Source organism: Mesoplodon bidens (assembly GCF_964165515.1).
Source record: "Mesoplodon bidens genome assembly, chromosome: 4".
NCBI classification, from domain to species: domain Eukaryota; kingdom Metazoa; phylum Chordata; class Mammalia; order Artiodactyla; family Ziphiidae; genus Mesoplodon; species Mesoplodon bidens.
Window position 1 is genome coordinate 77,984,672 of NC_138160.1, and position 12,322 is coordinate 77,996,993.

The window sequence follows — 12,322 nt, forward strand, 5'->3', positions numbered from 1 at the left end:
GTATCTCTGATGTCTTGCCAGTACCTTTACTTCAAGAAGACACAAAAACAATTCCTCAAAAATATGTATAAAACTTTACAGTTAGGGTTTCCCTGGCGGCGCAGTAGTTAAGAATCTATGTGCCAATGCAGGGGACACGGGTTCGAGCCCTGGTCCGGGAAGATCCCACATGCCATGGAGCAACTCGTGAGCCACAACTACTGAGCCCGTGTTCTAGAGCTCATGCTCCACAACAAGAGAAGCCACCACAATGAAAAGCCTGCACACCACAACAAAGAGCAGCCCCCGCTCGCTGCAACTAGAAAGCCCGTGCGCAGCAACGGAGACCCAACGCAGCCATAAATAAATAAATAAATAAATAAACTTTACAGTTAACAACATACTACAACAGATGTGATACTTCATCTTTGCAACAATTCTGTAAGGTAGATAAGCTTGTCCCAACCAAGCTCCCAATTATTCTTCATCTCAGAGGTCAAGGAATTTCTTGATTAACTGAAATCTAAAAGGTTATCTAAAAGACTCATTTTTGTCATTATATCTAACCTCTTCCTGACCTCATTTCTCATCAAAACCATCATGAGAGGTGAGAAATAAAAGCACTACACTATTTGATCTGCTCACTTTCCTTCTCTCTCTCTGCCCATTACCCACACTCCTCCTGGAAGGGCAAAGAAGCAGAAAAACAGCCAAAGGATGGGGAAAACAGAAAGAAAGGAGGAGAAACAATAATCTAATCAGGTACCTACCAGTTGGCTGTACAATGTCATAAAAAATTAAGTCTACAATTGAAACAGAGCATATTATCAAATCTTGATTTTACAACATTTTACCGGTCTGAGTTTTCATATATAACAACAGTTTGGACGGCCATTATATTCCATATTTAAGAATCTGAAATGGTGCAAATTGCAATAAGATAGCTTTTGTTTTGATGTAGATGTATTACATTCTATCTTTTTATTGACATTTAATAATCCACATATAGCATAAGAAAAAAGTCTCAGGCAGAATACTTAACTCACCAGAACAGCCCCATCCCTGCCCTGGCAAAAAAGCAAAGTTTTATACATATCAAGCATCAGGATATTCTATTCATAACATCTCATATTCTAATCTTTTGGGATATGTGCCTTTTCACTATGCAAGGTCCCAAAGGCTCTCAAAGTGCTAAGTCATTTTCTTTAAAGTTTTCCTCTTCTAATTCAGAATATTGCCTTCAAATATGTTTGGAAGTTGAACTAATTTTAATTTCCCCTTCACAGAAGAGGAAAACTACATGCCTTCCCTTTAACCTTTGTAAAACTTGAGCTATTGAGTATATATCTAATGGAAAATAATCTCCAAGCTGTAGTTAGAATCTAGCAATTTTGTAGTGGGCATAATTTTGAATAGAAATGAAATGATCTCTAAGCATGATAGTGGTTCAATTAAAAAAAAGTATCGTAATGCCAACTGTCCTTAAACATACAAAACCCCTCAATTCAGCAACGTCTCACAAATTCACAGCTATAGCTCTCACAATCAAATTAACCTTTTCTACCTCCAAAGAATTCAAAGGACTTAAATATGATTTTCCAAAGTGATGTGACACCAGACACACCTTTAGCTCTGATTTGATGTAATTTCTTTAATCAATAAAAACCAAGACAACATTCCTGTCTTCCACCCCAACCTTTCTGCAGCAAGCTTCGAGAATTTGAAAAGCAAACCTCTTGTTCACTTCTCTAGCCACAGATTTCTCCATCCATACAACGTATATGTGTCTCCAACAACTGAGGAAATGGACTTGTGACAAACTCATACACATTTTGAAACAAACAGAGCCAAAGTTTAAAAATATGATGGCCTTTCACTTAAAATAAAAAGCCTAAGCAAGAGGTGCTACTTTTCAACTTTCAACTTTTTCTAAAAATTACTAAGACTTTTTTTTGTAATGGAGAAACATAGTTGTTGAGCTATGATTATTTAGAATAAAAATCCAAGTATAATCGTATGAATTTTATGCATTCACGTTTCACCTTCAACCAAGACAACAGAGTAGCAAAAAGAAAAAAATAATTCTGGTACAACTTAACCCTTAAGAAAAAAACAACATAAAGCTACTATAATCTTTCCACATCTCAGGCACTATATTTTTCATTAAAAATTATCATACAAGCAATATCAATCTAATAAGTATCTCACAAATGGATTGTACCATACATTTAAAATTATTTGCATGAGAATCTCAAAGCCACTGTCAAGACCCTGTGAGAAGGCATTTTCTGAGGCAAGATCACATACTACAACTGCCACATTAATTCAAGGCTGCCACAATACAATGAGTGAACCAAAATATAACACTTACCTTATTATAAATAACTGGCAAATGACAGACACTTTTCAGCTTGCAGCTATACAGCATAGTTGATTAGAAACAAACAAAACATCTTTCACTCCAGTGACAGAACTGCATCTTCAGACTTGGCTTTCTTTACTGAATCCCGGCAAGAGAGGCTGTTCTCCTCCAAGGGCTAGTAGCAGCCTCTTCGCAGATAGCACTTGCTGCTCTAAAAGGCAGCGACTTAGAATGAAAGTAAGAGGAACCCGTGATGTTTAAACACCGTTGCTTCACATTCACAGGATATGACTCAACTCTCTCTCAAACCAGTAGGGACACAGTTTCCCCTCATAAAACTTAGATTGCGTAACAAACATCACATTTGGGGGCCTCAAATGTTTAGAAACTAAAACTGAACATTTTCACCCGCTAAATCATACGTGCATTTTTAGTCAACTTCTTCCCTGTGGCACAAGCCGCAAATGGGAATTCGAATAATAGCGTGGCACAAAGAAAAACTACCCTGCTTGCTCTCCACCGTGAATCAGTATAATGTTATTAAATGTGTGTGAATTTGCCAACATCCCTCTGACAGACATACAAAAAGAGGCACACTAAAGTCACTAATGTTCCGTCAGTGCAAACACAGTGTAGGATAAAACTCTATTTTAACATGCAAGAAGTAGCAATTCCACAAAACACAATAGAATCTTCTTCACTAAGTAGAGAATGGAAATAGATCTTCGTGGTTTGCTGTCGCTGATTCCCACAGAAATCCTGTCCTACGCTGTCATTACCGTGTGATGCGAGCTCTACCTACCTCTCCAACTCAGAGCCTTCCTTTATCTGTTTCGTGAACATTTCTAAAGAAACATGACTAATGACACAACTTCTCTAGTAACTGCGGCAATTTTCTGTGCTTTTCCCACCTCCCAATACCTCTTAACTCTGAGCTGTACTAAGCTTAATCACACATTGAATTATTACGTTTCGACATCTCAGTCAATAAACATTATAGACATAGATCCTTGGAGAAAAATCTACTACATAAATTCAGTTGCCATCACCAACAGCAAGGACAAAAAACTGAAAACACACATGTCAATAATAGCAAATACACTGAAACCATCTAGACCAGGACTGTTCAGTAGAAATATAAGGTGAGCCACATATGTAATTTTAAACATTTTAGTCATCACATTAAAGAAGGGAAAAGAAACATGTAAACTTAATTTTAATAATGTTTATCTTAATATATCTAAAGTATTATCATTTCAACCTATAATCAATATAAAATTAATTAAATATTTTATAATTTTTGTACTAGTCTTGGAAAGCTAATGTGTATTTTACATTTATACTACATTTTAATTTGAACTAGCTACATCTGAGTACTCAATGGCCAATACATGGCTAGTGGCTACCATATTGCTTCAGCATAGGTCTAGAGTTTCGGGTTCATTCTTAGTCCTCAGTTGCAGTTCAAATGCTCTCTTCAGAGAAGGCTTCCCTTACCACCTTACCTGAAACGACCTTCCCCAATTACTTTGCATCTCATGATCCTTTACATTTCCTTCACAGCCTGGAATTTTCTTCTTTATTTGTTTGTTTACTTACTTATAGTCTGTGGGCCCTAACAAGAATGTAAGAAACCTGAGGGCAGGGATCTTGTAGTCGGTATTTCATCCCCAGCCCCTGGCATGGTGATCAGTCCATAGCAAAATTTAATAAATGTTGTTTAATAAATGAATAAATAAAATACAGAGGTTGTATTATGGATTGGCAAATAGTAGAATATTAAGAAATGTGATTTAAGACCAAGTATCTATCATGTCGTTGATACAATCTATCATTGTCACTGAATATTTAGCAAATATATTGGGTAACACTTTCCTAAATTGAAAAACTATCTCTTTTTCATAATGTTAATGATCCTCAATCTATAACATGCTTTCTTTTCACACACAATATTATATAGAAACTATATACTTGTTTCATTACTCTAGCAAAGATTTTGAAAGATACTTATAAGAATCCTTTGGTCCTTATGACATAAATCTAGATACCATTAGTAAATCTATTTATCTGCTACTCACAAAAACATAAAATATTATCTATAAGACATTTGTAGTGACAATTATATATTTGCCTGAGCAGCAACGTGCCTCCTCCTTCTACTAGTATCATAATCCTCATTTTTATCTAGCCTATTCCTCCCTCCCTCTCAATCCATGTGGCTTACATCATGCTGACCTAGCCCCAGAAGTGGGCATGTGACCCAGGCCTGACTGACCAGTGTAAACTATCCACAGAGCTGCAGTGATAGGGTCAAGGATGGGCACATGACCCAAGCTGGTCCAGTGAGAGGCAACCCTTACACTTTTGCTGACATTGGGAGAGAGGTTGTAAAGTTTGTAGAATGTAAGTCTGGAACTTCTGTTTGACATATTTGCTACCACATGAAGTGAGGTTGTCTGAAAATGAGGCCAACCAAAAAAAGCCAAAGTTGAAGATGAGAAAGGCAGATTCTGGACAACACTACTGTAGTTCCTAGATCTGGCCATGCATTAAGTTGCATCTGCCTTCTGCTGTAATGATAGATGTACTAGAATATTCACCGCAGAATTTTTTATAATAGTAAAAAAACTGGAAACTTTGCAATGGGCCATGCACAATGGAAGGGTTAAATAAATAATGAGTTATCTATACTAAGGAATATTATGTAGCTAACAAAAAAACAGGCTATCTAGATGCACTGACATGAAAGCTCCCTAAAAGACATTACATGGAAATAACATGGTGCAGAAAAATACATTATCCCAGTTCTGGGTACATGAATTTTTATATACAAAGTCATAGAAAAGGGTCTGGATGAGTGCACACCAATTGTGGACAAGTGGTTATGTCTGGGAAAGAGATTCGAAATAAGAGGGTGATGGGGAACAAGGAGAGAGCCAATAATTTTGCTTAGTTTATTACCTATTGCATAAATCTCATAAAATGAAAATGAATTTGTGTATTCCTTAGGTAATCTGAAAAGAACATGTTACTCTTTAAAATAAAATAACAACTTGATATTTTATATTTCTCATTGTACTACATCATTCTCACTCTGAGTGGACTACTCTTGTTATTTCTTTAAAACAATGTAACAGAAGTGAAAGTGCTCTTTTCTACCCCACTCTTTCCATTCTTTACCAGCCCAAATTTATGTATTGTCTACCTTTTCAGTGTGGCTAAAAGATATGTTGAGAGAGACAAAGACAGGACAGAGACAGATAGGAACAGACAGCAAGCTACAAGAGAATCTCCAGTGCACCTTCTAAGATTGGCTAAGGTTTTTGATTTTTTTTTCTCTTGGCCTCCTGAAAGCACTTTTATTGACTTCATAAAAATACAGCTTGGATTTATTCAACTGTCAACATATCAACAGCCAAATATTTATAATAATAATCTTTATATTAATTTAGATAGTCTTGGATCACAGTAAATAAACTGGCCTATTATCAGCTCACTGAAAGGCTTCTGGTCTCTGAATTGGGCACAACTGCTCTCCTAATTAACAGAAACTCTAAACCTTTGTTGTTTTTATTGGCTTGATCTAGTCCTCAGAAATCTTCACATTATCTTAGGTACCACCTCCTGCTTTTATATTCCCCTAGATTTCCACAGTATTCCCTCTTTAAAAATCACACAGCTAAAGATGCTCAGAGTGTGAGACAGGAGTCAGGGCCTTTTTTTTTTTCTGTGGTACGCGGGCCTCTCACTGCTGTGGCCTCTCCCGTTGCGGAGCACAGGCTCTGGACGCACAGGCTCAGCGGCCATGGCTCACGGGCCCAGCCGCTCCACAGCATGTGGGATCCTCGCGGACCGGGGCACGAACCCGCGTCCCCTGCATCGGCAGGCGGACTCTCAACCACTGCGCCACCAGGGAAGCCCAAGGGCCCTTTTGATGCTTAGTAAAGCTAAGCAGAATTGGAATTTACACAGTGCTGACAGACTGATGTGTTCGTTAACAGTGAGTACTGCTCTATTTTATTCTCAAAGCCCACTTATCGTGGTAACTTATACCTCCTACAGAGTCTGTTGACCTTCTTCTCCCATTATCCTTGCCTCCAATGAAAATCTTAACATTATGCCAAATTTGCTTCAGATTTCCTGGAAGAAATAAAACATAGCAGATACAATGGAAGCCACCATATGCCCCTGCCTATTCTATCTCCTTCCATTCCCTCCTAAGGTAAACACTCTATAGGATTATCTTTCATCATCCCCATACATCTTTTTATATTTTATTAATATAAAAATTTATATTATATATATAAATAATATTATATATATATAAATTTATATTATACATATATCTATATAATATATATATTATATTTTATATATGTGTTTATCCATAAACAAGATACTGATTTGCATGTTTCAAGCTTCATAAAATGGTATCATGGTATATAGATGCTTTGGGTTTTTGGGTTTTTTTTGCATAGCATTACCTTGAGGTTTCATGTAGTTCTACATAGTTTATTCTTTTTAACTGCTATATAGCATCCCAATCCATGCATCCATTCACCTGTTGGTAAACTTAGGTTGTCTTTAATTTATTGCTATTATTAAACTACTCTAATTCTTGTACATGTGCAAGAATTTCTCTCAAGGTGAATAACAGGGGATAGAATTGTAGGGTTAAAGGATATACACAACTGCAACTTTACTGGAAATTGCCAAACTGCATCCCAACATAATTAGACTAATTTACAATTCAACCAGCAGTGTATGAGAGTCTTCCTTGCACTAGGTTCCTAGAAACAATATCCACAGTACTGATATTCCAGACTCTGACATTTTTGCCATTTGTTTGCGACTGGTATAGTATCTCAGTGTTTAAACTATGGTTTCCCTGATTATTACTGAAGTTGAGCATCTTATCTAATTATTATTGGCCTTTTCCCTATTGGGTTGTTTGTCTTTCTTTTACTTATTTTTGGGAAGGTCTTTCTATATTACAGTTCAGCTCCTTTGTCAATTATATGAGCTATAGATATCATGTTCAGTGTGTGGTTTGTTTTATCATTGTTCACAATATCTTTTGTGGTTCATTATTTTAAAATTTTATGGTTTTTTAATTTAAAACTTTATTTTTTCCAGTTATTTGTCTATATTTCTTGAGTCAAAATTATGGTGAAAATCAAGTGTTCCTCAGTCATGGTTCCTGAAGCATTTCCAAAAATAATGGCAGACTGCATATCTAAAGAGGATCTGAGATCTCCTATTTCCAATGAGTTCAGTTCATCAATTACTGAGTACCTGCTATGTGCCCCACATTGTGCACACACATGAAGCAATCTGTATCATCAAGAAATATGGAGTCTAACTGAGGAAAGAAAACTTAGGAGCAGATGATGAAGATGGTGAAATGGAGAAATAACTCTGTGCCAGAGATTGTGCTAATTCATTACTTAATTTAGGACTGGTTTAAGTAAGATGGAGTAAATGTTATTGTAAGAGATATATACAAGATGCTATTAGGCAGAGAGAAGAGAATATGTTATTACCTTGCACCCCAAAGATTACTCAAAAGATTACCTTGCACCCCAAAAGATTATTATTACCTTGCACCCCAAAGATTATATCAAGTAGTCAAATTTGAGGTAAAAGAGACCTGTGAGATATAGGAGGATCTACAACTGACATTTCTCTTTTCTCAAGCAAATCCATTTTCCGAAATAGGTCACTCATAAATTAATCCTAATTTATTTAGAAGATTAATAGGAATTAAGGGGCAGGTTATTCACTGGAAAAAAATGCTTCCTTGGGAAGCTAATTCCTTTTTATGATCAGTAATCCAATTACATAATGACCTTTTCTCCATTCATGAAAGTTAAAAAACAAAAAAGCCATTAGTTCTTAGGAATCATAACAAATGGCAAATCTTCCTGTATCTGATTATTCATAATTTGTAATACTTGAAGTTAAAAATAAGCTCTTATTCCTTAAAGAAATTCCATGGTAAATACATCTATAAACAAAACATCCATATTTATCACTTCTGTAAATACAATGTTCATAGTATGTTTCTTTCAGTGTAGGTAGTATCTAGAGCATTTTAAAAAGTATAGAATATGAAAGTACTTAATATTCTTCACCCAGGAGGAAGAAAGGACTCGAGCTAGAAATAGAGAAAGGTGGCCAGCAGCATCACATATTTCCTCTGCAAAGATTAAGGGTATCCTACTTCCTTGAAGCTATCAGCTTTACACTTCAGTCTTCTATCACTGGAACCCTCTAGGACTTAACAAACTCAAATGTGTTTTCAATTTGTCACTTGGGGGTGACAGTAAAATGAATCTGGAAAAGAGAAAATAAGACTGCCCTTTGAGAATTAACCTTTGAAATAAAAATATAGTAGGTCAGAGCACATAGATAAATAAAGGCAAGTTTAATTGTCAGAATGATATAAACTCAAACGCCTGAAGGCGTGTGCATTACCAGTAGGTAATGCATCAATGTCGTGGACCTGGTGGGGACCTGCGTGCATGGACTGAAGGGCAGTACTCCAGCCTCATCTGCAGGGGACAGTCTGTGCTCAGCTCCAGAGAGTTGACCCCATGTGGGAAGGGCCCAGGAAGGCTAGATCTCTGGACTTTTCAAATATTTTTTCCAATTTTTCTGGTTATGTGAATACTCCTGATTTTTAAATCTTAGCCTCTATATAGTATGAGACAAATTAAAGCTTTTGAAGGTCAGATGTACCCATGGAACAGCCAGTCTTGGATCCTCAGACCTGACAATAATCTATTAAACATACTGATTCTGCCAGTAGAAAAACATGGTCCAGACAAGGAAATAGGTGCAAAGCAATCTCAGAAGCAAGCATAGGGCATGGCCATTCAAATGCTGGGCGAGGGTGCTCTGGGCTGGTGGCATGTCCCTTATTATTATAAATCTGCGTCTAATTCCATTACACCCATCAGGCTGAGAATGAACTGTCTTCTGATGCCATGCTCACCAAACTACTTTCTGATTAGAATTTGGTACCCTGTTTACATGACTTTAGGGAGAACTTGCTGGAAATTTGAGGAAATTAAGGAGCAACTCAGCAGCTATGTCTCCCATTATAAATTAATAAGTTGGCAGGCTGGTTAGTGGTGGCCTGCCTACAGGCACAGAAAGGGCTGGGTGGGGACACGAGCCACCAGACCCCAGCAGTTTCACTTCTCATTGTAAATGGAAACATTGGCATTCTGATTCTGTACATTAGTCATATGAGCTTTGTTAATATGAGCCCAGCTCTGGGGGACAAATGGGCTCTGGAACTGCTGATGAGCGTGGTTTCTGGGCCCACAAGGCTTTGTGCCAGACCATGGATAGTGGCAAATGCCCTAACACAAGTCCACCCTGCAAGGCCTCCTGGGAGCTTAAGTAATTTATCTTACAACCTCATTTACCCTCACTCTGCCCCCATGGCCATACCTTTCAAAGGATTCCTATCTGATTCTATGAAGGTCCAGAAGTGACCTAGAAGTGTGAAGTAAAGAAATCAAAGAGAAAACCCAATGAACACAGACAGAATGCCCACAGAAATGAAAATACATATCTGCAATCATCAGCGCTAGGAAGCAGATATTGTGCTATGTGCTTGCTAAAGACCATCCCATGAAATCCTCAGAAACTCTGTGAAGCTAGTACTATTTTTGGCAATTATTTTACAAAGGAGGAAATGGAGGCTTAAGGAGCTTAAGTAACCTGACCACATTTACACAGCTAACGAGTAGCGGAGTTGGGATTAGAATCCACACCTTTAAACACTATGCTCTTGTTGTCTGTATACTTTATTTCACTTCACTGTTTTTAACACCAAACATGCACCGTGTACTTATTATATGTCAGGCACCATTCCAAGTACTTTACCAATATTAACTAATTTCTTCCTCATGATAGCCTTATGAAGTGGGCACTAAAATATCCTTATTCTGATAAGGAAACTGAGGCAAAGAGAAGTTATGTAACTTGCCCAAGATTATACAGCCCCGTAAGTGGCATAACCAGGATTCAAACATAGGCAGTCTGGCTCCAATGTCCACGCTTTCAGTCTTGTGCTACTCTTACAATGTTTCCTTGGAAGAAATGATGAAGATTCAAATTTCAAATGTTAATTTCTATACTATTGTAAGTGCAATTTTTCAGGAGGATAGATAGAAACACAAGGGGAAAAATTTATGCCATATCATTTCTCTTTACTATATACCAATTAGAAAAACTGCAATTCTTCTATATTTGATAATTATGAAGTAAGTAACCAACATAAAATATTACAGGCCTAGATACAATTATTCTTAGGAGATATATCCAAGGAGGGTGACAAATTTAATTCTATACCTTTTTTTCCTCAGTATTGCAGAGGAAATTAAAGGAATACTTTTTATATCTGCACTTATAAATTCTGGGAAGTAAAGATTGGAATACTTTTGAGAAATCTAAGATGAATCAAATATTCCAGAGTTTAATTTAAAGGTCATTTTCTCTTAGAAATTGAGGAAGCTTAATTTCAGAATAAAAGTTCATTGAACATAAAGAAATTGATGTGGACACATCTGACTTTAAACCACACTTTCTGTTAAACTGAAAATGGAACTTTCAGATCCATAAATTGCCAACTTTTATTAAAAATAATACTTTGGAATAGATTTGGTGAAAAATAACACCTTCTGACTCATGTAGTAAATGTGAAGGGAACTTTTCTATTTAAATAGTGAGAAAAGGCCTTCATTGGTTGCTATACCACTTAATCCAATTTAGACCCTCCCAGACAGGGTCTACGAAGTTAACTCAATCCTGAATTCAGAAGATCTGTTTAAGTGTGGGATATGTTGCATTCCCCTACGGTCTCTGGTGTTTGATTAAGTTTATAAACTCTTTCCAGAAACTGTCATCTTGGGAGATAGAGCATGCTTCTGAACCAGCTCATAAACTGGCACTCAACAAAAAGAGACAATACCTATAATGCTTTCTTTCTTTCAGTTCTCTCTTCTCTGAAACAGTCCAACCATCTTTGCTTACACAATTCATATAGTCTGGTCATCAAAACATAGCTTACTCCCCTAGCAGTACTGCTTCCCTAGTTTTATACCTGAGAATTCTCAACACAGCCCACACTCAGCCCGTCTTCTGGGGCCCCTTCATACTTCTCTTCTCATTCTCTTGCTACTTCCATTCTCCCTTGCATTGTCTCCATTTCATAAAACCATTTTAGGAATTTTAAAGTCATTTTTGAGGCAATATTCCATGGTTGTTAAAAGAGTAGGTTTTAAAAATCTGACTACTTTATCAGGGCAGCACCAGTCTTGGAACTCCCTGGCCTCCACAGCCAGCCACCTGGCAACCCAGCCCTTCCCACCAGCAGGTCAGCAACAGCCCCAAGACCACCCCCCAGGGCTGTGGAGCTAGATGCACTGGGATTTGGCCCTGCCCACCAGGTCAGCAGCCACTGCATAAGGCAGTCCTAGCAGCCAACCAGGCTGGGGCCAGCCTTGCCTACCAGCACGCTACAGCAGTCGGCCCTGACACAACAGAAAGGCCCACACAGCCCACATAGGTGGTACCCCTAAAGCATATAGATCTGGTGACCAGAGGGGAATGTGCAACTGGACCCCACAGGACATCTCCTACATAAGGCCACTTCTCCAAGATGAGGAAATGTAAATGACCTACCTAATACATAGAGACAAGGCAGAGGATAAAGCAGAGAATCAGGCAAAATGGAGACAGAGCAATATGTTCCAAATGAAGTACCAAGACAAAACCTCAGAAAAACAAAACAAAACAAAACAAAACGAGGTGGAGATAAGCCACCTGTTTCATAAAGAGTTCCAGGTAATGATCAAAAATATTCTCAACAAAGAGAATATTTCAAGAGAAGAGATGAACACAGTGAGAAGTTTAACAAAAAGTTAGAAAATATAAAGAAGATCCAAACAGAGCTGAAGAATACAA

The 12,322-nt window shown here is 37.4% G+C and overlaps 1 protein-coding gene across 23 annotated transcripts in view; it reads right to left on the reverse strand.

Moving 5' to 3' along the window:
- MCTP1 (multiple C2 and transmembrane domain containing 1) overlaps nt 1–12,322 on the reverse strand; it is a gene marked incomplete at its 3' end in the record, with an annotated part of 528,826 nt that overhangs the window by 349,244 nt on the left and 167,260 nt on the right. For 11 of the 23 annotated variants that reach the window (XM_081230428.1, XM_081230429.1, XM_081230424.1 and 8 more), the window contains exon 1: nt 2,351–2,546. The exons of the other annotated variants lie outside the window; for them this stretch is intronic. In XM_081230428.1, the coding sequence (XP_081086554.1) occupies nt 2,351–2,407 (57 nt within the window). In that variant the 5' untranslated portion in view covers nt 2,408–2,546. Of the gene's footprint in view, nt 1–2,350; nt 2,547–12,322 lie in introns of those variants that run through there. 23 annotated transcript variants of the gene reach the window in all.